Source organism: Oncorhynchus keta, unplaced genomic scaffold (assembly GCF_023373465.1).
Source record: "Oncorhynchus keta strain PuntledgeMale-10-30-2019 unplaced genomic scaffold, Oket_V2 Un_contig_15296_pilon_pilon, whole genome shotgun sequence".
NCBI classification, from domain to species: Eukaryota; Metazoa; Chordata; class Actinopteri; order Salmoniformes; family Salmonidae; genus Oncorhynchus; species Oncorhynchus keta.
The window spans coordinates 27587-53558 of NW_026279236.1; the positions used below are offsets into that span (position 1 = coordinate 27587).

General features: G+C 46.7%; 2 protein-coding genes and 1 long non-coding RNA gene across 20 annotated transcripts; all 3 read right to left on the reverse strand.

The window, feature by feature from the left end:
• Positions 1-479: 479 nt before the first annotated feature.
• Positions 480-1447, reverse strand: LOC127918942 (uncharacterized). The gene is made up of 4 exons (XR_008101465.1): positions 1342-1447; positions 1083-1288; positions 900-1027; positions 480-619 (listed from the first exon to the last, which is right to left on the reverse strand). It is a non-coding gene; the product is annotated as an uncharacterized LOC127918942 (long non-coding RNA).
• Positions 1448-12712: 11265 nt separating this feature from the next.
• Positions 12713-21810, reverse strand: LOC127906141 (ribonuclease inhibitor-like). 17 transcript variants are annotated; one of them, XM_052502227.1, is made up of 8 exons: positions 21516-21553; positions 21306-21347; positions 20726-20899; positions 20265-20432; positions 19954-20124; positions 19337-19510; positions 13556-13602; positions 12713-13457 (listed from the first exon to the last, which is right to left on the reverse strand). In XM_052502227.1, the coding sequence occupies exons 2-8, from the start codon at positions 21335-21337 to the stop codon at positions 12895-12897; spliced, it is 1329 nt and encodes a 442-aa protein (XP_052358187.1). In that variant the 5' UTR covers positions 21338-21347; positions 21516-21553; the 3' UTR covers positions 12713-12894. The 17 variants fall into 17 exon arrangements, with proteins under 17 accessions (XP_052358187.1, XP_052358191.1, XP_052358195.1 ...); XM_052502231.1 differs by lacking the exon at positions 21306-21347 and adding an exon at positions 21096-21137 and having other exon boundaries at positions 21516-21531; XM_052502235.1 differs by lacking the exons at positions 21306-21347; positions 21516-21553 and adding exons at positions 21264-21305; positions 21474-21494.
• A 351-nt stretch (positions 21811-22161) lies between these two features.
• Positions 22162-25565, reverse strand: LOC127918943 (NLR family CARD domain-containing protein 3-like). 2 transcript variants are annotated; one of them, XM_052502219.1, is made up of 3 exons: positions 24938-25565; positions 22556-24503; positions 22162-22443 (listed from the first exon to the last, which is right to left on the reverse strand). In XM_052502219.1, the coding sequence occupies exons 1-3, from the start codon at positions 25563-25565 to the stop codon at positions 22185-22187; spliced, it is 2835 nt and encodes a 944-aa protein (XP_052358179.1). In that variant the 3' UTR covers positions 22162-22184. The 2 variants fall into 2 exon arrangements, with proteins under 2 accessions (XP_052358179.1, XP_052358180.1); XM_052502220.1 differs by lacking the exon at positions 22162-22443 and having other exon boundaries at positions 22552-24503.
• Between the last annotated feature and the right edge of the window lie 407 nt (positions 25566-25972).

The following is a 25972-nucleotide window of genomic DNA, read 5'->3' on the forward strand; positions in this document are numbered from 1 at the left end:
GAGGTGATTCCTTCTTGGTGTTAAGCAGAGAGAATATATTTTTGGCTGGTGGTGGAGGAGGTGATTCCTTCTTGGTGTTAAGCAGAGGAATATATTTTTGGCTGGTGGAGGAGGAGGTGATTCCTTCTTGGTGTTAAGCAGAGAGAATATATTTTTGGCTGGTGGAGGAGGAGGTGATTCCTTCTTGGTGTTAAGCAGAGAGAATATATTTTTGGCTGGTGGTGGAGGAGGTGATTCCTTCTTGGTGTTAAGCAGAGAGAATATCTTCTGTTCTCCTTTCTTCCTCTTACCCAGAGAGAGAGACTTCGGTGCCACTGACTCCTTCCTAGAGTTACCCAATGACAGCCTCTTGATTGACAGCGACTCCTTCCTCTTCCCGGCCACTGAAAACGTATTATTGGCAGTAAGGACCTCCCTCTTCAGGTTATCCACTGACAGTTTGTCCAGAGGAGGAATAATGATGTTTCTCTTCTGTTTCTTACTGGATAGTGCCCCCTTCAGTTCACTCCAGGTCAACACTGAGTCCTGTTGCTTCTTTCTCCCCCCAAATACAGTCTTCTTAGAGGAGGAGCCCCCCATAGCAGACAGAGGAAGAGAGCTGAGGTTCTTGTGTACTGATCTGAATGACATCATAGCAAACGGTTCATTAATACTACATTCCAAATGACCCAAAACAGACATAATGCAAGACTACTAATTTACACATAGACACACACACACACACACACACACACACACACACACACACACCAAACAAACAGCTGAATTTGGACATGAAACAAACATTCACAAGCAAATATTGGGAAAGACATGTACACTTAGACATGGTAAACAAAACCAGAATTCAGTCAAACACCACAAACAAACTGTCAGAACATCTCTCTCACACAGATACTCACTGTAGTTGTGTGTTGTGTCAGTCTGCTGTCTGTCAAGTCTCCTCTGTGTCTCAGTCAAAATGGAGGCTGTATGACAGTAACACACCTGTTCTTCACCGAGTCAGGACTAGGATCAGATTCTAACCCACCTGTTCTTCACCGAGTCAGGACTAGGATCAGATCGAGGATCAGATTCTAACCCACCTGTTCTTCACCGAGTCAGGACTAGGATCAGATTCTAACCCACCTGTTCTTCACCGAGTCAGGACTAGGATCAGATCGAGGATCAGATTCTAACCCACCTGTTACATTACTGATCAGACACTACAAACTAAAAGGATTAGATTCTAACCCACCTGCTACATTACTGATCAGACACTACAAACTAAAAGGATTAGATTCTAACCCACCTGCTACATTACTGATCAGACACTACAAACTAAAGGATTAGATTCTAACCCACCTGCTACATTACTGATCAGAAGCTGTCAGTAACTTTAGTGTTGTCATCACCAGACAGGTTTAACAGGCTACACTGCATTCTAGCTGACTGTTCATCTTTGTATGCATCCTAAAGAGGGGGTTTAGAAAACCTCTTCAGGCCACACCCCTCTTCAGACCACATCCCTCTTCAGGCCACACCCCTCTTCAGACCACACACCCCTTCAGGCCACACACATCGTCAGAACACACCCCTCTTCAGGCCACACCCCCCGTCAGAACACACCCCTTCAGACCACACCCCTCTTCAGGCCACACACCTCTTCAGACCACACACCCGTTCAGGCCACACCCTTCTTCAGGCCACACTTGAACGTCTTCAACCAGAATGGAGGAATGATGATGGACCTGTATATTTTAATAACTGACCTTTTTCCACCAACAAATCAGTCCACCCCCAAAAGTTTACCCATCCCTGCTGATATAGAATCACTCTCCCTCCTCCTCTCTCAATCACATTTAGTTATAAAGCCCTTTTACATCAACAGATGTCAAAGTGCTTATACAGAAACCCAGCCAAAACCCCAAACAGAAGCAATGTGACTAGGAAAACTCTTAGGCTGGAACCTGGGAGGAAACCGAGAGAGGAACCAGGCTCTGAGGGGTGGCCAGTCCTCTTCTGGCGGTGCCAGGTGGAGATTATAAGAATTGTTCTTCAAGATGTTCAAACATTCATTGATGACCAGCAGGGTCCAATAATAATCACAGTGGTTATAGAGGTGCAACAGGTCAGCACCTCAGGAGTTAACCCTCTAGAGTCGATTGACGCACCGGTGATACATTTTTAAAAATCCCAATCAAAATCCGTCAGTTTAAGGTAGAGATATCTGGGGTTTTTTGCATTTGGATGCGTCTCAATCCACCACATCTGACAGCGTCTCATTTCCAAGTCTGCGGTGAAAGGTGGCAGAGCGGTGTGTGTCAAGACCGTGAGACATCCCGAAAATCGGTCTTCTCACGAAAATGTCTAACGTCCGAGACTCACGAAGAGGATAGTGTTCTCTCCATTTTGCTCTATGACCCCCATAAGTGCCACAGGACTCATCTGAAGGTGATGGGACTTGTCTGAAGGTAACAGGACTCGTCTGAAGGTAACAGGACTCATCTGAAGGTAACAGGACTCATCTGAAGGTAACGGGACTCATCTGAAGGTAACAGGACTCATCTGAAGGTAACAGGACTCATCTGAAGGTAACAGGACTCATCTGAAGGTAACGGGACTCGTCTGAAGGTAACGGGACTCATCTGAAGGTAACGGGACTCGTCTGAAGGTAACGGGACTCATCTGAAGGTAACAGGACTCATCTGAAGGTAACAGGACTCATCTGAAGGTAACGGGACTCATCTGAAGGTAACAGGACTCATCTGAAGGTAACGGGACTCATCTGAAGGTAACAGGACTCGTCTGAAGGTGACGGGACTCATCTGAAGGTAACGGGACTCGTCTGAAGGTGATGGGACTCGTCTGAAGGTGATGGGACTCGTCTGAAGGTGATGGGACTCGTCTGAAGGTGATGGGACTCGTCTGAAGGTGATGGGACTCATATGAAGGTAACGGGACTCATCTGAAGGTAACAGGACTCGTCTGAAAGCCGGTCTGAAGGTAACGGGACTCATCTGAAGGTGACGGGACTCGTCTGAAGGTGATGGGACTCGTCTGAAGGTAACGGGACTCATCTGAAGGTAACGGGACTCGTCTGAAGGTAACGGGACTCATCTGAAGGTAACAGGACTCATCTGAAGGTAACAGGACTCGTCTGAAGGTAACAGGACTCATCTGAAGGTAACGGGACTCATCTGAAGGTAACAGGACTCGTCTGAAGGTAACGGGACTCATCTGAAGGTAACAGGACTCGTCTGAAGGTGATGGGACTCATATGAAGGTAACGGGACTCATCTGAAGGTGATGGGACTCGTCTGAAGGTGATGGGACTCGTCTGAAGGTGATGGGACTCATATGAAGGTAATGGGACTCATCTGAAGGTAACAGGACTCGTCTGAAAGCCGGTCTGAAGGTAACGGGACTCATCTGAAGGTGATGGGACTCGTCTGAAGGTGATGGGACTCGTCTGAAGGTAACGGGACTCATCTGAAGGGAACGGGACTCATCTGAAGGTAACAGGACTTGTCTGAAGGTAACGGGACTTGTCTGAAGGTAACGGGACTCATCTGAAGGTAACAGGACTTGTCTGAAGGTAACGGGACTTGTCTGAAGATAACGGGACTCATCTGAAGGTAACAGGACTTGTCTGAAGGTAACAGGACTCGTCTGAAGGTAACAGGACTCGTCTGAAGGTAACAGGAATCGTCTGAAGGTAACAGGACTCGTCTGAAGGTAGCAGGACTTGTCTGAAGGTAACAGGACTTGTCTGGAGGTAACAGGACTCATCTGAAGGTAACAGGACTCATCTGAAGGTAACAGGACTCGTCTGAAGGTAACAGGACTTGTCTGAAGGTAACAGGACTCGTCTGAAGGTAACAGGACTCATCTGAAGGTAACAGGACTCGTCTGAAGGTAACAGGACTCATCTGGAGGTAACAGGACTCATCTGAAGGTAACAGGACTCATCTGAAGGTAACAGGACTTGTCTGAAGGTAACAGGACTTGTCTAAAGGTAACAGGACTTGTCTGAAGGTAACAGGACTTGTCTGAAGGTAACGGGACTCGTCTGAAGGTAACCAAATGATCCATAGTATCACCATCTTAAAACAATTCCAGAAGTCAGATTAGCATCTGCTAATTACAACATCAAGTGACTGTCCAAAGACTGGTTCCTGACTCAAAATTGAATGATATAAGATGGGGATGGGGGTGGGGGGGTAGGGATGGGGGTGGGGATGAGGATGAGGGTGGGGGGGATGAGGATGAGGGTGGGGGTGGGGATGAGGATGAGGGTGGGGATGGGGATGAGGGTGGGGGTGGGGATGAGGATGAGGGTGGGGGTGGGGGTAGGGATGGGGGTGGGGATGGGGATGAGGGATGGGGATGAGGGTGGGGATGAGGGTGGGGATGGGGATGGGGGGTGGGGGTGGTCGCCACATTGCGGTGGGTGTTATTTATTTGGCTTGAAAAATTGCAGCTGTCGTCGTAACAGGAGAGATAATAATTAAAATATTTCTATCTATGGTCTGGTCCCCTCAACCTGCCAGTATAAACAGCCTCCAGACAGACCCTGGGTACAGCACACAGACAGGCCCTGGGTACAGCACACAGACAGACCCTGGGTACAGCACACAGACAGACCCTGGGTACAGCACACAGACAGACCCTGGGTACAGCACACAGACAGACCCTGGGTACAGCACACAGACAGGCCCTGGGTACAGCACACAGACAGGCCCTGGGTACAGCACACAGACAGACCCTGGGTACAGCACACAGACCCTGGGTACAGCACACAGACAGGCCCTGGGTACAGCACACAGACAGGCCCTGGGTACAGCACACAGACAGGCCCTGGGTACAGCACACAGACAGACCCTGGGTACAGCACACAGACAGGCCCTGGGTATAGCACACAGACAGGCCCTGGGTACAGCACACAGACAGACCCTGGGTACAGCACACAGACAGACCCTGGGTACAGCACACAGACCCTGGGTACAGCACACAGACAGGCCCTGGGTACAGCACACAGACAGACCCTGGGTACAGCACACAGACAGACCCTGGGTACAGCACACAGACAGACCCTGGGTACAGCACACAGACAGACCCTGGGTACAGCACACAGACAGACCCTGGGTACAGCACACAGACAGACCCTGGGTACAGCACACAGACAGACCCTGGGTACAGCACACAGACAGACCCTGGGTACAGCACACAGACAGGCCCTGGGTACAGCACACAGACAGACCCTGGGTACAGCACACAGACAGACCCTGGGTACAGCACACAGACAGACCCTGGGTACAGCACACAGACAGACCCTGGGTACAGCACACAGACAGACCCTGGGTACAGCACACAGACAGACCCTGGGTACGGCACACAGACAGACCCTGGGTACGGCACACAGACAGACCCTGGGTACGGCACACAGACAGACCCTGGGTACGGCACACAGACAGACCCTGGGTACGGCACACAGACAGACCCTGTGTACGGCACGCAGACAGACCCTGGGTATGGCACGCAGACAGACCCTGGGTATAGCACGCAGACAGACCCTGGGTACGGCACACAGACAGACCCTGGGTACGGCACACAGACAGGGAGTAGCGGAAGTCGTTCTAGTTTATTATCCCTGGAATCTGTCTCCACTCTAATCTCTTGTCCTCAGACGCTGGCTATGCAACCAGGGTCCATGTTGAGCTCACAAGCATGTACAGAAGAACACACACAGGAATGAGCCTAGGAAACTCTACAAGGTGTCGTCATCTAGGTCACATGTTTTGCATACTGATGCTGATTCAGATCTGCAATAACATGTTGGGGCTGGACAGGTTCCTGTACATCATATTCTATATCACATTTGTATTCAGACTCACATTTTATCATGCCTGGTTTTGATCCTGTTTTCTCCACCATGTTCCACACTATATGAGAGGCAGAAGAACAGACAGACTGAGAGAGACAGACAGAGAGACAGACTGAGAGACAGAGACAGAGAGACAGAGACAGACAGACAGACTGAGAGAGACAGACTGAGAGACTGAGACTGAGAGACAGAGACAGACAGACAGACACAGACTGAGAGACTGAGAGACTGAGAGACAGACAGACAGACAGACTGCGAGAGATAGACAGACTGCGAGAGATACAGACAGACTGCGAGAGATACAGACAGACTGAGACTGAGAGACAGAGACAGACAGAAAGACAGACTTCATTGTGCTGTTCATACAGTTCCTCCAGTCATTGTTGTCATCTGTTCAGCGATATTCAAAGTGGGGAAATTCCCTTCCTCCAGTCTACAATGTGGATCCTCCTCCTACACTAACTTGTCATGTAGGACTTATTGAACCTGATTACAGTGGAGATTACCTTGATGATTTCACCATGTGGGCGGCAGCGTAGCCTAGTGGTTAGAGCGTTGGACTAGTAACCGGAAGGTTGCAAGTTTAAACCCCCAAGCTGACAGGGTACAAATCTGTCATTCTGCCCCTGAACAGGCAGTTAACCCACTGGTCCTAGGCCGTCATTGAAAATAAGAATTTGTTCTTAACTGACTTGTTAAGGTAAAATAAAACAAATGTAAAATAGGGTCTTGAAAGTCTCATTGAGCAATGAGGTGTTAACAGAAACAACATTTTCCATTTACCTGAGTTTCTCCAGTCTATCAGAGAGCAGCTTCACTCAGTCTTCTGGGTGATTGAAGCTCGGGTCAGGTTCTCTCAGGTAGGACGGGTTTGACCTCAGAACTGAAGCCAGAGAAGCAAAGCCCTCCTCTGTGACCAGACATCCTGCAGAGAGAAGTTGGCATTGGATTGAGTGAAACACTCAATATTACATTTATACTGCAACAGCATCGTGTGAGACTCTCACCACCAAAACCTTCAAGGCACAGCGAGGTCCCCCAGTGCAGCAGAGAGTCGCTCTATTCCTGAATCCCCCAAGTCATTGTCTCTCAGGCCCAGCTCTCTCAGGGTGGAGTTTGAACACAGGACAGAGGCCAGGGACTCACAGGATAACTCCGATAGATTACACTGCCTCAGTCTAAGAGAAGAACGAGGGAGGGAGTTGGGGAATGGAGTTGGTGAGAGAAAGATTGAAAATAAGATTTTGGTTTGGTTCCAAATTCATACAAATTCATACAGAATATAAAATAAAACTATGTATACCACTATTTGCTAACATAGTGACAGATTAGCTGGCTATTTGCTAACATAGTGACAGATTAGCTGGCTATTTGCTAACATAGTGACAGATTAGCTGGCTATTTGCTAACATAGTGACAGATTAGCTGGCTATTTGCTAACATAGTGACAGATTAGCTGGCTATTTGCTAACATAGTGACAGATTAGTTGGCTATTTGCTAACATAGTGACAGATTAGTTGGCTATTTGCTAACATAGTGACAGATTAGCTGGCTATTTGCTAACATAGTGACAGATTAGTTGGCTATTTGCTAACATAGTGACAGATTAGCTGGCTATTTGCTAACATAGTGACAGATTAGCTGGCTATTTGCTAACATAGTGACAGATTAGCTGGCTATTTGCTAACATAGTGACAGATTAGCTGGCTATTTGCTAACATAGTGACAGATTAGCTGGCTATTTGCTAACATAGTGACAGATTAGCTGGCTATTTGCTAACATAGTGACAGATTAGCTGGCTATTTGCTAACATAGTGACAGATTAGCTGGCTATCTGCTACTGTTGTGACAAGGTGTATCTTCTGTTGTCAAATTGGATTTTAAGAAATGTATGTGCAGCTAACATCTTTATTGTCTAACTACTTTTAATAATCCTTATAAGAAATATCACATTAATAACAGAATAATAGGTACCTGTGTGTCATTTTACATGTAACACTAGTTGTCCCCCGCAAACTTTAGTGAATCTGGCCATTATGGAATGATCTGTTGTCCTCTGTTAAGGATTTATAATCATTTCGGGCCTGGACTTGGTTTGTATGTGTAATTCTACAAATGCCTGCAAAGCAAACCGATGATAAATAACATCTGAACTTCCGTAGCCTTCCTGCAGTGTCTAGCTACCGGGACCAGTCTTCTACGTCTTCCTGCAGTGTCTAGCTACCGGGACCAGTCTTCTACGTCTTCCTGCAGTGTCTAGCTACCGGGACCAGTCTTCTACGTCTTCCTGCAGTGTCTAGCTACCGGGACCAGTCTTCTACGCCTTCCTGCAGTGTCTAGCTACCGGGACCAGTCTTCTACGTCTTCCTGCAGCGTCTAGCTACCGGGACCAGTCTTCTACGTCTTCCTGCAGTGTCTAGCTACCGGGACCAGTCTTCTACGTCTTCCTGCAGTGTCTAGCTACCGGGACCAGTCTTCTACGTCTTCCTGCAGTGTCTAGCTACCGGGACCAGTCTTCTACGTCTTCCTGCAGTGTCTAGCTACCGGGACCAGTCTTCTACGTCTTCCTGCAGTGTCTAGCTACCGGGACCAGTCTTCTACGTCTTCCTGCAGCGTCTAGCTACCGGGACCAGTCTTCTACGTCTTCCTGCAGTGTCTAGCTACCGGGACCAGTCTTCTACGTCTTCCTGCAGTGTCTAGCTACCGGGACCAGTCTTCTACGTCTTCCTGCAGTGTCTAGCTACCGGGACCAGTCTTCTACGTCTTCCTGCAGTGTCTAGCTACCGGGACCAGTCTTCTACGTCTTCCTGCAGTGTCTAGCTACCGGGACCAGTCTTCTACGTCTTCCTGCAGTGTCTAGCTACCGGGACCAGTCTTCTACGTCTTCCTGCAGTGTCTAGCTACCGGGACCAGTCTTCTACCTCTAGTGTTGTGCTGTATTTTCTCATGTCAAATTCACACATCACCTCCTCTGACATCAGCAGCATGTAGGCCAGCGCTGAACACTGACCAGGGGTCAACTTCCTCTCAAGACTGACTTTGAATTTCCTCCACCAGCGAGTTGTTGTTCAACTCCATCAAACAGAGAAGGAGATTAAAACACTGCTCCGAGGAGCAACGCTTCAAAGAGTCTATAAACACCTGGTTGCCAGGTGAGAGCTTATCCTTGATGTACTGGATGTTGCTCCTATGTGAAGTGCTGGGCTTACGGTTGAGGGTGATGTTCTTCAGGGTCCTGGCAAAAAGATGGGATTGCTGCCTTGTAGAGGTGAATCTGGTCGTAAAGGCTGTTCCACGGCCAAGGTGGAGTGATGGGCCAGGTAGACATTAGGTCTCTCTCTTTCCTCTAGCAGTCTGCATTATCACCAAAGATGGAACAATGACACAGATATTTCACCGGGTGTCAAAATGTGAAGCATCCGCAACGGGTGAAAATGGAACAAGATCAATTTTGGACAATTTTCTCATCTATGTGAAACATTTGATATTAAAGTTTTCAGTTTCCAAAACTAGAATCTGTTAACTTTGTAGACTTAACCCTTTGCCAAAGTCTTAAAACATTGTGTTGTTTAGAAGCAAAGGCCTCTCTCTCTTTCCTCAACCACTCTGCAGTATCATTCTCCTCCTGCCTCTCTCTCTCTTTCCTCAACCACTCTGCAGTATCATTCTCCTCCTGCCTCTCTCTCTCTTTCCTCAACCACTCTGCAGTATCATTCTCCTCCTGCCTCTCTCTCTTTCCTCAACCACTCTGCAGTATCATTCTCCTCCTGCCTCTCTCTCTTTCCTCAACCACTCTGCAGTATCATTCTCCTATTGTCTCTCTCTGTCCTCCTGCCTCTCTCTTTCCTCAACCACTCTGCAGTATCATTCTCCTCCTGCCTCTCTCTCTTTCCTCAACCACTCTGCAGTATCATTCTCCTCCTGCCTCTCTCTCTTTCCTCAACCACTCTGCAGTATCATTCTCCTCCTGCCTCTCTCTTTCCTCAACCACTCTGCAGTATCATTCTCCTCCTGCCTCTCTCTCTTTCCTCAACCACTCTGCAGTATCATTCTCCTCCTGCCTCTCTCTTTCCTCAACCACTCTGCAGTATCATTCTCCTCCTGCCTCTCTCTCTTTCCTCAACCACTCTGCAGTATCATTCTCCTCTTTCTCTCTCTCTCTTTCCTCAACCACTCTGCAGTATCATTCTCCTCCTGCCTCTCTCTCTTTCCTCAACCACTCTGCAGTATCATTCTCCTCCTGCCTCTCTCTCTTTCCTCAACCACTCTGCAGTATCATTCTCCTCCTGCCTCTCTCTCTTTCCTCAACCACTCTGCAGTATCATTCTCCTCCTGCCTCTCTCTCTTTCCTCAACCACTCTGCAGTATCATTCTCCTCCTGCCTCTCTCTCTTTCCTCAACCACTCTGCAGTATCATTCTCCTCCTGCCTCTCTCTCTCTTTCCTCAACCACTCTGCAGTATCATTCTCCTCCTGCCTCTCTCTCTCTTTCCTCAACCACTCTGCAGTATCATTCTCCCTTTGTCTCTCTCTCTCTTTCCTCAACCACTCTGCAGTATCATTCTCCTCCTGCCTCTCTCTCTTTCCTCAACCACTCTGCAGTATCATTCTCCTCCTGCCTCTCTCTCTTTCCTCAACCACTCTGCAGTATCATTCTCCTATTGTCTCTCTCTCTCCTCCTGCCTCTCTCTTTCCTCAACCACTCTGCAGTATCATTCTCCTCCTGCCTCTCTCTCTTTCCTCAACCACTCTGTAGTATCATTCTCCTCCTGCCTCTCTCTCTTTCCTCAACCACTCTGCAGTATCATTCTCCCTATTGTCTCTCTCTCTCCTCCTGCCTCTCTCTTTCCTCAACCACTCTGCAGTATCATTCTCTATTGTCTCTCCTGCCTCCTGCCTCTCTCTTTCCTCAACCACTCTGCAGTATCATTCTCCTCCTGCCTCTCTCTCTTTCCTCAACCACTCTGCAGTATCATTCTCCTATTGTCTCTCTCTCTCCTCCTGCCTCTCTCTCTTTCCTCAACCACTCTGCAGTATCATTCTCCTATTGTCTCTCTCTCCTCCTGCCTCTCTCTTTCCTCAACCACTCTGCAGTATCATTCTCCTCCTGCCCTCTCTCTTTCCTCAACCACTCTGCAGTATCATTCTCCTATTGTCTCTCTCTCTCCTCCTGCCTCTCTCTTTCCTCAACCACTCTGCAGTATCATTCTCCTCCTGCCTCTCTCTTTCCTCAACCACTCTGCAGTATCATTCTCCTCCTGCCTCTCTCTCTTTCCTCAACCACTCTGCAGTATCATTCTCATGTCTCCTCCTCCTCCTGCCTCTCTCTTTCCTCAACCACTCTGCAGTATCATTCTCCTCCTGCCTCTCTCTCTTTCCTCAACCACTCTGTAGTATCATTCTCCTCCTGCCTCTCTCTCTTTCCTCAACCACTCTGCAGTATCATTCTCCTCCTGCCTCTCTCTCTTTCCTCAACCACTCTGCAGTATCATTCTCCTCCTGCCTCTCTCTTTCCTCAACCACTCTGCAGTATCATTCTCCTCCTGCCTCTCTTTCCTCAACCACTCTGTAGTATCATTCTCCTCTGTCTCTCTCTCTCTTTCCTCCTGCCTCTCTCTCTTTCCTCAACCACTCTGCAGTATCATTCTCCTCCTGCCTCTCTCTCTTTCCTCAACCACTCTGCAGTATCATTCTCCTCCTGCCTCTCTCTCTTTCCTCAACCACTCTGCAGTATCATTCTCCTCCTGCCTCTCTCTTTCCTCAACCACTCTGCAGTATCATTCTCCTCCTGCCTCTCTCTCTTTCCTCAACCACTCTGCAGTATCATTCTCCTCCTGCCTCTCTCTCTCTTTCCTCAACCACTCTGCAGTATCATTCTCCCTTTGTCTCTCTCTCTCTTTCCTCAACCACTCTGCAGTATCATTCTCCTCCTGCCTCTCTCTCTTTCCTCAACCACTCTGCAGTATCATTCTCCTCCTGCCTCTCTTTCCTCAACCACTCTGCAGTATCATTCTCCTCCTGCCTCTCTCTTTCCTCAACCACTCTGCAGTATCATTCTCCTCCTGCCTCTCTCTTTCCTCAACCACTCTGCAGTATCATTCTCCTCCTGCCTCTCTCTCTTTCCTCAACCACTCTGCAGTATCATTCTCCTCCTGCCTCTCTCTCTCTTTCCTCAACCACTCTGCAGTATCATTCTCCTCCTGCCTCTCTCTCTCTTTCCTCAACCACTCTGCAGTATCATTCTCCCTTTGTCTCTCTCTCTCTTTCCACAACCACTCTGCAGTATCATTCTCCTCCTGCCTCTCTCTTTCCTCAACCACTCTGCAGGATCATTCTCCTCCTGCCTCTCTCTCTTTCCTCAACCACTCTGCAGTATCATTCTCCTCCTGTCTCTCTCTCTCCCTCCTGCCTCTCTCTTTCCTCAACCACTCTGCAGTATCATTCTCCTATTGTCTCTCTCTCTCCTCCTGCCTCTCTCTTTCCTTTCCTCAACCACTCTGCAGTATCATTCTCCTCCTGCCTCTCTCTCTTTCCTCAACCACTCTGCAGTATCATTCTCCTCCTGCCTCTCTCTCTCTTTCCTCAACCACTCTGCAGTATCATTCTCCTCCTGCCTCTCTCTCTTTCCTCAACCACTCTGCAGTATCATTCTCCTCCTGCCTCTCTCTCTTTCCTCAACCACTCTGCAGTATCATTCTCCTCCTGCCTCTCTCTTTCCTCCATCATTCTGCAGTGACTCTCCTCCTGCTTCAACTAAACTCAATATACACAAATTAATCATTATAAATATGTTAATAATAAAACATAATGATAACTATAATAGTAAAATAATATACACATGAAACAACTTCCAAAGACCAATTCCACACTCAAAGCCAAACAATGTGTGAATGGTAAATATTTATTAGGTTTATTATAGAAAAGGTTTCTAATCCAAACATTGTCCTCTCTCTGAGTGAAGGTGCAGTGAAAAATACAGACATAGTGAATCAAAAATGAGTCTGTCAGTTACTCTGACGACAGCTGCTTTTCATTCACAGAGTTTGGATTTTAACTGACCAAATATCTCCATCTCATCACACATGATTTTGAACTGAGGGTACAGGGGCTCAGTGAACGTGGTGTGGAATGTGTACAGGTGGGCCGGTGTACCAGAGGAGACGCTGTAAAAGGACAGAGTGCCGGCCGGAAAGTCGAGATACACTCCTATACACTTTGGGTCCGGTCTGGGTACTGATACAACTGAGAGCCTGTTACTATGAATAAATGTGTACTGTTCATTGCAGCAGAAAAGCCCCCAAGACCTCTTCTTCTCAATGTCCCATCTGGGTGTATATGTCACCCCAATGTCAACCCAGCCAGTCCATTCAACCTGCCAGTAGAAACGGCCATCAGACAGGGGCTCTCTGCAGCGTACTTTGGCCCACTTATCAGTCTTTTTGGTCCGAACTGAGTAATCGGAGTCATCTGAATCCGAGAAATCAAAATGAGGATATGGGTGAACCTGCGTTCTCCTCACCACCCTCGTGTTGTCCTCGGACAGAGTCAGGTCACCATCTGCTGACATACCGTCCAGCTTCAGCTGGCAGGCATCTGTAGCCAGACAAAACGGCAGAAACACATATGTTCTCTTCACAATTTGCTTAAAAAAATCTACCTTTAATTTTTCTAAATGTAGTTTGATGACTCACATTTCATCAGGCCTGGTTTGATTCTGGACTCTCCACCATGGTCCACACTGTGGGACAGAACAAGAGTAATGTAGGACCTATTCAACCTGATTACAGTGGAGATTACCTTGATGATTTCACTATATAAATTAGGGTCTTGAAAGTCCATTGAGCAATGAGGTGTTATCAAATCACATTTTATTGGTCACATACAGATGGTTAGTAGATGTTATTGGTCACATACAGATGGTTAGTAGATGTTATTGGTCACATACAGATGGTTCGTAGATGTTATTGGTCACATACAGATGGTTAGTAGATGTTATTGGTCATACAGATGGTTAGTAGATGTTATTGGTCACATACAGATGGTTAGTAGATGTTATTGGTCACATACAGATGGTTAGTAGATGTTATTGGTCACATACAGATGGTTAGTAGATGTTATTGGTCACATACAGATGGTTAGTAGATGTTATTGGTCACATACAGATGGTTAGTAGATGTTATTGGTCACATACAGATGGTTAGTAGATGTTATTGGTCACATACAGATGGTTAGTAGATGTTATTGGTCACATACCGATGGTTAGTAGATGTTATTGGTCACATACAGATGGTTCGTAGATGTTATTGGTCACATACAGATGGTTAGTAGATGTTATTGGTCACATACAGATGGTTAGTAGATGTTATTGGTCACATACAGATGGTTAGTAGAGATGGTTACAGATGGTTAGTAGGTCACATACAGATGGTTAGTAGATGTTATTGGTCACATACAGATGGTTAGTAGATGTTATTGGTCACATACAGATGGTTAGTAGATGTTATTGGTCACATACAGATGGTTCGTAGATGTTATTGGTCACATACAGATGGTTCGTAGATGTTATTGGTCACATACAGATGGTTAGTAGATGTTATTGGTCACATACAGATGGTTAGTAGATGTTATTGGTCACATACAGATGGTTAGTAGATGTTATTGGTCACATACAGATGGTTAGTAGATGTTATTGGTCACATACAGATGGTTAGTAGATGTTATTGGTCACATACAGATGGTTAGTAGATGTTATTGGTCACATACAGATGGTTAGTAGATGTTATTGGTCACATACAGATGGTTAGTAGATGTTATTGGTCACATACAGATGGTTAGTAGATGTTATTGCTTGTGCTTCTAGTTCTGACAATGCAGTAATATCTAACAAGTAATCTAACAATTCCCCAACAACTACCTAATACACACAAATCTAAAGCGGTGAATGAGAATATGTACATATAAGTGTATGGATGAGCGATGGCTGAGCGACATAGGCAAGGTGCAATAGATGGTATAAAATGTCATGATGTAAACATTATTAAAGTGGCATTGTATAAAGTGACAAGTGATCCATTTATTAAAGTGGCCAGTGATTGGGTCTCAATGTAGGCAGCAGCCTCTCTGAGTTAGTGATTGCTGTTGAGCAGTCTGATGGCCTTGAGATCGAAGCTGTTATTCAATCTCTCGGTCCCAGCTTTGATGCACCTGTACTGACCTCACCTTCTGGATGATAGCGGGGTGAACAGGCAGTGGCTCGAGTGGTTGTTGTCCTTGATGATCTTTTTGGCTTCCTGTGACATCGGGTGCAGTAGGTGTCCTGGAGGGCAGGTAGTTTTCCCCCGGTAATGCGTTGTGCAGACCTCACTACCCTCTGGAGAGCCCTGCGGTCGTGGGCGGTGCAGCTGCCGTACCAGGCTGTGATACAGACCGACAGGATGCTCTCGATTGTGCATCTGTAAAAGCTTGTCAGGGTTTTGGGTGACCAAAAGCCAAACTTCTTCAGCCTCCTGAGGTTGAAGAGGCGCTGTGGTGCCTTCTTCAGTACACTATCTGTGTGGGTAGACCATTTTCAGTTTGTCTGTGATGTGTACGCCCAGGAACTTAAAAATGTCCACCTTCTCAACTGCTGTCCCTTCGATGTGGATGGGGGGGTGCTCCCTCTGCTGTTTCCTGATTTCCATGATCATCTCCTTTGTTTTGTTGACGTTGAGAGAGAGGTTGTTTTCCTGACACCACACTCCGAGTGCACTCACCTCCTCCCTGTAGGCTGTCTCTACTGTTGTGTCGCCTGCAAACTTGATGATTGATTTGGAGGCGTGCATGGCCACGCAGTCATGGATGAACAGGGAGTACAGAAGAGGGCTGAGCACACACCTTTGTGGGGCCCCAGTGTTGAGGGTCAGCGAAGTGGAGATGTTGTTTTATACCTTCACCACCTGGGGGTGGCCCGTCAGAAAGTCCAGGACCCAGTTGCACAGGGCGGGGTTGAGACCCAGGGCCTCCAGCTTGATGATGAGCTTGGAGGGTACTATGATATTGAATGCTGAGCTGTAGTCAATGAAGATTATTCTTAAATAGGTATTATTTTTGTCCAGATGGGGCAGTGTGCAGTGTGATGTCGATTGCGTCATCTGTGGACCTGTTGGGGCGGTATGCAAACTGATGTGGGTCTAGGGTGGCCGGTAAGCTGGCGAGCCTCTCAAAGCACTTCATGATGACAGAAGTAAGTGTTACGGGGCGGTAGTCATTTAGTTCAGTTATCTTTGCCTTCTTGGGTACAGGAACAATGGTGGCCATCTTGAAGCATGTGGGGACAACAGACTGGGATTTGGATTGATTGAATATGTCCGTAAACACACTGAGGACGCAGCCAGCAGAGGGTTAACACTTCGACGAAGGTCGAAAGTCATGCGTCCTCTGAAACACAACCCAACCAAGCCGCACTGCTTCTTAACACACCGCGCATCCAACCCGGAAGCCAACCGTACCAAGGAAACACCGTGCACCTGGCGACCTTGGTTAGGGTGCACTGTGCCCAGCCCGCCACAGGAATCGCTGGTGCGCGATGAGACAAGGATATCCCTACCGTCCAAGCCCTCCCTAACCCGGATGACGCTAGGCCAATTGTGCGTCGACCCACGGATCTCCCAGTCGCGGCCGACTGCGACAGAGCCTGGGCGCAAACCCAGAGTCTCTGGTGGCACAGCTAACGCTGCGATGCAGTGCCCTAGACCACTGCGCCACCTGGGAGGCCAGGGTAGGTATTAATAGTCACAGTGGGTACAACATCTCCAATGCACTTCTTTATAAACACACTCACCGAGTCAGCGAATAGGTCCATGTTGTTCTCTGAGGCTGACTGGAACATATTCCAGCCTCCGTGTTCAAAACAATCTTGAAGCGTGGCTTCCAATTGGTCAGACCAGCGTTGAATGGTTCGCATCACTGGTACATCCTGTTTGAGGTTCGTGATCGGATTTGCTGAAGGGAGGGCGGGGGAGGGCTTTGTATGCATCGCAGAAGTTAGAGTAGCAGTGGTCAAGAGTATTAGCCCTGCGTGTTGTGCAATCAATATGCTGATAGAATTTAGGTAGCCTTGTTCTCAAAATGTGCTTTGTTAAAATCCCCAGCTACAATAAATGCAGCCTCCGGATATATAGTTTCCAGTTTACATAAGAGTCCAGTGAAGTTGTTTGAGGGAGAATGTACATAGCTGTGACTATAACTGACGAGAATTATCTTGGTAGGTAAAATGGCCAGCATTTCATTGTAAGGAATTCTAGGTCGGGGGGAGCAAAAGGACTTGAGTTCCCGTATGTTGTTATGATTACACCATGAGTCGTTAATAGTGAAGCATAAACTCCCGCTCTTCCTCTTCCCAGAGAGGTGTTTATCTCTGTCGGCGCGATGCATGGCGAAGCCCAGTTGCTGAATCGATTCCGACAACATATCCCAAGAGAGACATGTTTCCGTGAAACAGAGAATGCTACAATCTCTGATGTCTTTCTGGATGGAAACCCTTGCTCAAATTTTGTCTACCTTGTTGTCAAGAGACTCGACAGTGGCGAGTAGTATACTTGGGAGCGGTGAGCGATGTGCACGTCTACGGAGCCTCACAGGAGGCCGCTCAGTCTGCCTCTTCTACATCGCCGTTGTTTTGGGTCGGAATAGATCGATTGTCCTGGGTGGTGGTACGGACAGAGGATCCGCTTCGGGAAAGTCATATTCTGGTCGTAATGTTGGTAAGTTGACGTTGCTCTTACAGTGCCTTGCGAAAGTATTCGGCCCCCTTGAACTTTGCGACCTTTTGCCACATTTCAGGCTTCAAACATAAAGATATAAAACTGTATTTTTTGTGAAGAATCAACAACAAGTGGGACACAATCATGAAGTGGAACGACATTTATTGGATATTTCAAACTTTTTAACAAATCAGAAACTGAAAAATTGGGCGTGCAAAATTATTCAGCCCCTTTACTTTCAGTGCAGCAAACTCTCTCCAGAAGTTCAGTGAGGATCTCTGAATGATCCAATGTTGACCTAAATGACTAATGATGATAAATATAATCCACCTGTGTGTAATCAAGTCTCCGTATAAATGCACCTGCACTGTGATAGTCTCAGAGGTCCGTTAAAAGCGCAGAGAGCATCATGAAGAACAAGGAACACACCAGGCAGGTCCGAGATACTGTTGTGAAGAAGTTTAAAGCCGGATTTGGATACAAAAAGATTTCCCAAGCTTTAAACATCCCAAGGAGCACTGTGCAAGCGATAATATGCAGCCAAGAAGCCCATGATCACTCTGGATGAACTGCAGAGATCTACAGCTGAGGTGGGAGACTCTGTCCATAGGACAACAATCAGTCGTATATTGCACAAATCTGGCCTTTATGGAAGAGTGGCAAGAAGAAAGCAATTTCTTAAAGATATCCATAAAAAGTGTTGTTTAAAGTTTGCCACAAGCCACCTGGGAGACACACCAAACATGTGGAAGAAGGTGCTCTGGTCAGATGAAACAAAATTTAACATTTTGGCAACAATGCAAAACGTTATGTTTGGCGTAAAAGCAACACAGCTCATCACCCTGAACACACCATCCCCACTGTCAAACATGGTGGTGGCAGCATCATGGTTTGGGCCTGCTTTTCTTCAGCAGGGACAGGGAAGATGGTTAAAATTGATGGGAAGATGGATGGAGCCAAATACAGGACCATTCTGGAAGAAAACCTGATGGAGTCTGCAAAAGACCTGAGACTGGGACGGAGATTTGTCTTCCAACAAGACAATGATCAAAAACATAAAGCAAAATCTACAATGGAATGGTTCAAAAAGAAACATATCCAGGTGTTAGAATGGCCAAGTCAAAGTCCAGACCTGAATCCAATCGAGAATCTGTGGAAAGAACTGAAAACTGCTGTTCACAAATGCTCTCCATCCAACCTCACTGAGCTCGAGCTGTTTTTCAAGGAGGAATGGGAAAAAATGTCAGTCTCTCGATGTGCAAAACTGATAGAGACATACCCCAAGCGACTTCCAGCTGTAATCGCAGCAAAAGGTGGCGCTACAAAGTATTAACTTAAGGGGCTGAATAATTTTGCACGCCCAATTTTTCAGTTTTTGATTTGTTAAAAAAGTTTGAAATAGCCAATAAATGTCATTCCACTTCATGATTGTGTCCCACTTGTTGTTGATTCTTCACAAAAAAATACAGTTTTATTCTTTATGTTTGAAGCCTGAAATGTGGCAAAAGGTCGCAAAGTTCAAGGGGGCCGAATACTTTCGCAAGGCACTGTATATCCAATAGTTCTTCCCGGCTGTATGTAATAAGACTTAAGATTTCCTGGGGTAACAATGTAAGAAATAATAAAAACAATGAAAAATACTGCATAGTTTCCTAAGAACGCGAAGCGAGGTGACCATCTCTGTCGGCACAATTTACAGAAGCAAAAGTCACAACTACATTTTCCATTTACCTGAGTTTCTCCAGGCTACAGTGTGGATTTTTCAGTCTATCAGAGAGCAGCTTCACTCCGGAGTCTCCTGGGTGATTGAAGCTCAGGTCCAGTTCTCTCAGGTTGGAGGGGTTTGACTCCAGAGCGGAGGCTAGAAACGTACAGCCTTTCTCTGTGACTAGACAACCAGAAAGCCTACAGAGAGAAGAGACAGTATAAAATAATGAACCACTGCTAGAGTATATATTTTTTAAAGTTTAAATTCCATTTATATGCAGTTCAATCATTCCTATTCTACTGTTTCTGAGTTCTGAAGTTTACACAATATCAAATATGTATCCTACCTAAGTTATAAGGTTTACAGTATTATTTTTAAAATGGTATACTTGACCTTCATTTAACAAGGCATGTCAGTTAATTAAGAACAAATTCTTATTTACAATGACGGCCTACCTACAGGGTCAGCCATAGTAGTACGGTGCCCCTGGAGCACATTAAGATTCAATGGACAAGGACACATCAAAAGGTTTTTCCCCTTGTCGGCTCAGGAATTAGAACCAGCAACCTTTCGGTTACTGGCCCAACGCTCTAACCGCTAGGCTACCTGCCACTGTCACAATATCAAATGTATAATCTACCTAAGAGTCTGTAAGGCACAGTTGGGGTTCCTCAGTCCAGCAGAGAGAATCCTCATTCCAGAGTACCACAGGTTGTTGTCTCTCAGGTCCAGCTCTCTCAGGACTGAGTATGACCACAGTACAGGAGCCAGAGAGACACAGGAAGGTCTGGAGAGATTACACTCCCTTAGCCTTGGGATGGAAAGAGAGAGAATTTAACACTACGTTGTCTTGGTGTTTCCATGGTTACGGTATAGTTTTAAAAATGCAGTAACAAAACGTTTATTCTACTATAACATACAGAAGATGAAACATAACGGTTTATTTCTCACCCCAGAGTATGTATCTGACAGTGTGGATCCATCAGTCCAGCAGACAGCAGCTTTACTCCAGAGTCTCCCAGTTTGTTGCAGCCCAGACGCAGCTCCTCGAGCTGAGAGACTGCTATAGCAGAGGACAAACTTCCACAGGACTCCTCTGTAATCTCACAACCAGTCAGTCTGTCCAACATTTAAAATAATGTATTAACAAAATGTAAAGGGGAGCTGTCTTTAATCCAGAATAAATGAACCTATCGGGCCAGTTTCCAGACATAGATTAAGCCAAATCCTGGACTAAGAAGCTAGCTAACAATCAATAGTAAGCGATAAGGGCATGTGTGCAATGTTTTTACATAAATGAACAAATCACCTAATGTCAGACCATATATGGAGTTGATTTTTGAAAATGGTACGTATGTCTCAATCCCTTCTATTGATCCTGAACTTCCCCTTTAAACATTTTCATTACTCACCTCAGGATCTTCAGTTTACAGTGTGGACTCATAAGCCCAGTGGAGATCCTCTCCACCCCGGTGTCTGTCAGTTTGTTGTAGCTGAGGTCCAACTCTGTCAGACATGAGCCAGCTGACTGGAGAGCTGAGGCAACGGTTTCACAAACGTCATCTTTGAGATCACACCCGGTGAGCCTATGTGAAACAACAAATAATAATTGAATTGGTCAAACTTGCCAACATGCAACACCACCGTCATTTAAGTTGTTTATCATTATAGCTATTGCTTGGTTTCTTTGCAAGACTAGATTTGAAGGTTACTAATTGTTCAAAACCCATCGGCACTCACCTCAACACAAGTAGCTGGTTGTGAGGTCCCATCGGCACTCACCTCAACACAAGTAGCTGGTTGTGAGGTCCCATCAGCACTCACCTCAACACAAGTAGCTGGTTGTGAGGTCCCATCGGCACTCACCTCAACACAAGTAGCTGGTTGTGAGGTCCCATCGGCACTCACCTCAACACAAGTAGCTGGTTGTGAGGTCCCATCGGCACTCACCTCAACACAAGTAGCTGGTTGTGAGGTCCCATCAGCACTCACCTCAACACAAGTAGCTGGTTGTGAGGTCCCATCAGCACTCACCTCAACACAAGTAGCTGGTTGTGAGGTCCCATCGGCACTCACCTCAACACAAGTAGCTGGTTGTGAGGTCCCATCGGCACTCACCTCAACACAAGTAGCTGGTTGTGAGGTCCCATCGGCACTCACCTCAACACAAGTAGCTGGTTGTGAGGTCCCATCGGCACTCACCTCAACACAAGTAGCTGGTTGTGAGGTCCCATCAGCACTCACCTCAACACAAGTAGCTGGTTGTGAGGTCCCATCGGCACTCACCTCAACACAAGTAGCTGGTTGTGAGGTCCCATCAGCACTCACCTCAACACAAGTAGCTGGTTGTGATGTCCCATCAGCACTCACCTCAACACAAGTAGATTGGTTGTGAGGTCCCATCAGCACTCACCTCAACACAAGTAGCTGGTTGTGAGGTCCCATCAGCACTCACCTCAACACAAGTAGCTGGTTGTGAGGTCCCATCGGCACTCACCTCAACACAAGTAGCTGGTTGTGAGGTCCCATCAGCACTCACCTCAACACAAGTAGCTGGTTGTGAGGTCCCATCAGCACTCACCTCAACACAAGTAGCTGGTTGTGAGGTCCCATCAGCACTCACCTCAACACAAGTAGCTGGTTGTGAGGTCCCATCAGCACTCACCTCAACACAAGTAGCTGGTTGTGAGGTCCCATCAGCACTCACCTCAACACAAGTAGCTGGTTGTGAGGTCCCATCGGCACTCACCTCAACACAAGTAGCTGGTTGTGAGGTCCCATCAGCACTCACCTCAACACAAGTAGCTGGTTGTGAGGTCCCATCAGCACTCACCTCAACACAAGTAGCTGGTTGTGAGGTCCCATCAGCACTCACCTCAACACAAGTAGATGGTTGCGAGTTCCCATCAGCACAGCCTTTAGAAGTTCTGGTCCTGATCTTTCCAGGTTGATATGACTAAGGTTAAGTGACTCCAGTCGGCAGTTGGGACTCCTCAGTCCAACAGAAAGGGGCTTCAGGTCCAACAGGGCATTAACGCTGAGATCCAGCTCTCTCAGGTGGGAGTCAGGCAGCTGTAGTGCAGATGCCACCGTTTCACAGCACCTCGTTGTAAGGCGGCAGTCTGCTAGTCTACAGAGGAGAGACATTTATTATGAGAGGTGTGGATGTAGTATAGTACTAATTAAATGGCTAGAAGACATATAGAGACATACTGTATGTAGACATCAACACTTCAACTCACATGGCCTTTCGGCAGCATCGAACAGCTGGGACCAGCCTCTTACGCCCCTCATCTGACGTGTTGTACACTTTCAGGTCCAGTTTGTCCAACACTTCCTCTGACATCAAGAGTACGTATGCCATCGCCGAGCACTGTGCAGGCGTCAGCTTCTTCTCAGCAGGGTTTTTGGATGTCAAGAACCTTTGAATTTCAGTCACAAATGAGGTATCGTTCAACTCGATCAAACAGTGAAAGAGATTGATGCACCTCTCTGGGGAGGGATATTGTCTTTGTTTTTCGTCTGAAAGCCTATCTTTGATGTACTGAATGGTCTTCTGGATGCTTTCTGTGTCTCCCTTTGTCTGGAGGTTTAGGCTTTTCAAGAGGATCTGATTGGACTCCAGTGAGATGCCCAGAAGGAAGCGGAGGAAGAGGTCTAGATGACCGGTCTTGCTGCTCAACGCTTTATCCACAACACTCCTCTGCAAGTCATGCAATGTTTTCTGTAGCTGCTGAGAACCTCTGTGTTGTGGCCTGTAGTCTTCATCCTCGCTCCAGCTATCATCCCTGTAGCCATCATCCCTGTCTCCAGAATCACTGTCATTTGTTCTTGGTAACTCTTGGTAGTCTCTTAAACTCAATGGGTTGACATTTTCACTGGCATATGAGTAAGCAACATAGAGTGCTGCGAAGAACTCTTGAATGGTGAGATGCACAAAGCTGTACATCTTTGCTTGAAACATTGGATCCTCCTCTCTGAAGATCTCTGTGCACATCCCTGAGAGCAAGAAGGCTTCGTTGACATCAATGCCACACTCTCTCAAATAGTCTTCAGAAAACACCAAATTGCTCTTTGCCAGGTTTTGGAAGGCAAGCTTTCCAAGTTTCAGAATGATCTGTACGTCAGACTCTGACAGATTACGAGGATCTGGTTGGTTTTCCCCATGGTACTTCTTGTTCTTCATGTTTGTCAGGGTGAGTAGGAAGCGTATGTACATCTCAGTCAAAGTTTTAGGGGGTTTTCCATGGTCATTTTCACTCAACATTTTCCCAAGAACCATGGCAGTAATCCAACAGAAGACCGGTATGTGGCACATGATGTGGAGGCTCCTTGATGTCTTTATGTGGGAGATGATTTTGCTGGCCAGGTTCTCATCATCACTGAATCTCTTCTTGAAGTATTCTTCCTTCTGTGGGTCGTTGTATCCTCGAACTTCAGTGACACGGTCAAAACAGTCAGAGGGTATCTTATCAACTGCTGCTGGTCGGGAGGTTATCCAGAGGACAGCTTCAGGAAGCAGATTCCCCTTGATGAGGTTTGTCAGCAGCACGTCCACTGATGTTGTCTCGGTTACATTAGACAACCTCTTGTTGTTATGGAAACACAGTGGAAGTTGGCTTTCATCGAGGCCATCGAAGATGAATACAACTTTACCGTCGACCACCTTCTTTGCGTCCTGCATATCTGTTAGTGCAGGGTGGAAGTCACTCAGGAGTTTCAAGAGATTGCAGTCGTCTTTGATCAAATTCAAGTCCCTAAATGGAAGTGCGAAGACAAAATCTACATCCCGATTGGCTATTCCTTCTGCCCAGTCAAGGATGAACTTCTGCACTGAGACTGTTTTTCCGATGCCAGCGATGCCCTTTGTCAGCACAGTTCTGATGGGTACCTCTTGTTTGGACTGGGATTTGTCATTATGTTCCTTTGTCTTTGGGTCTAAAGATATAAAGATGTCATTGCAGTTGATTGCATCGTCTTGAAATGCTTTGGTCCGAGCCGTATCTTCAATCTGCCAAACCTCATGCTCCTTATTAACCCCTTCACTCTCTCCAGCTGTGATGTAGAGCTCTGTGTAGATCTTGTCAAGCAACGTTGGGTTTCCCCGTTTTCCAAGCCCCTCAAAGATGCTCCCAAACTTCTTCTTCATGTTGGACTTGTGTTTGTCCTTGACTTTTGGCAGATCTTCATCTAATGAGGAAAGACAATTGTTAGTGTCGTGGGATGTATAAAGTATCTTTCCTTCAGTTTTTTAATCTGCAGTATTCAGTAACATAACAACACAATACCTTCAGTTACTGGTTTCAAAGTCCAATTTCCTGCATGGGCGTACCTTATGAGTGTGTTTGTGTGTGTGTGTGTGTGTGTGTGTGTGTGTGTGTGTGTGTTAGTCTGCAATTGGTACATCCATTTTTGGACTAATTATATCCTGTATACCCATTGATTCTTGAACAATACAACTTACAAATACCTCATGAGCTTAGTTCAACTTCTGAACACAAAATATTTGCTTAATTGTATTGTATTATTTGACAGGGTCACTGCATATTAACTAATCAACAAGTCTGTAATAATTGGACTTGTTTTTGTTGAGCTACAAAAATAACAATAAATAATTGTCTTACCAGCACCGTGCGAAGACATAGAAACACTGATGTTTTGATAAACTGAACCTGCAACATTGCAGCCAACAAGTTGGGGTGCAGCGACAACAGAGCCACCCTGAGCCATAATGGAGGACGGTGGATGAGCAGGTTGAGCCATGATGGAGGACGGTGTAGGGGCAGGTTGAGCCATAATGGAGGACGGTGGATGGGCAGGTTGAGCCATAATGGAGGACGGTGGATGAGCAGGTTGAGCCATGATGGAGGACGGTGTAGGGGCAGGTTGAGCCATAATGGAGGACGGTGGATGGGCAGGTTGAGCCATGATGGAGGACGGTGTAGGGGCAGGTTGAGCCATGATGGAGGACGGTGGAGGGGCAGGTTGAGCCATGATGGAGGACGGTGTAGGGGCAGGTTGAGCCATGATGGAGGACGGTGGATGAGCAGGTTGAGCCATAATGGAGGACGGTGGATGAGCAGGTTGAGCCATGATGGAGGACGGTGTAGGGGCAGGTTGAGCCATAATGGAGGACGGTGGATGGGCAGGTTGAGCCATGATGGAGGACGGTGTAGGGGCAGGTTGAGACGTAATGGAGGACGAAGGACCAGAATGCTGGACTGGAGCGAGAGACTGAGGAGTCTGATCCATGATATCAGACAGTCAGTGTCCTCCCCCTGAGAGATACAGAGAGACAACATAAGTTGTAAGTTTAACATCAAAAACAAAAACATTTGAGTATGCTAATAGGTTATTAGCTTCTTGGTTATGACAAGGTAAGATAATTGTAAATATTTATTTATGTCCTATATTCCATTCGTTTAAATGACTTGAAATCTTACAGGCTAGTGGCTTTATCATATCACACAGAGACCTGCAGTACAGACTAGTGGCTTTATCATATCACACAGAGACCTGCAGTACAGACTAGTGGCTTTATCATATCACACAGAGACCTGCAGTACAGACTAGTGGCTTTATCATATCACACAGAGACCTGCAGTACAGACTAGTGGCTTTATCATATCACACAGGGACCTGCAGTACAGACTAGTGGC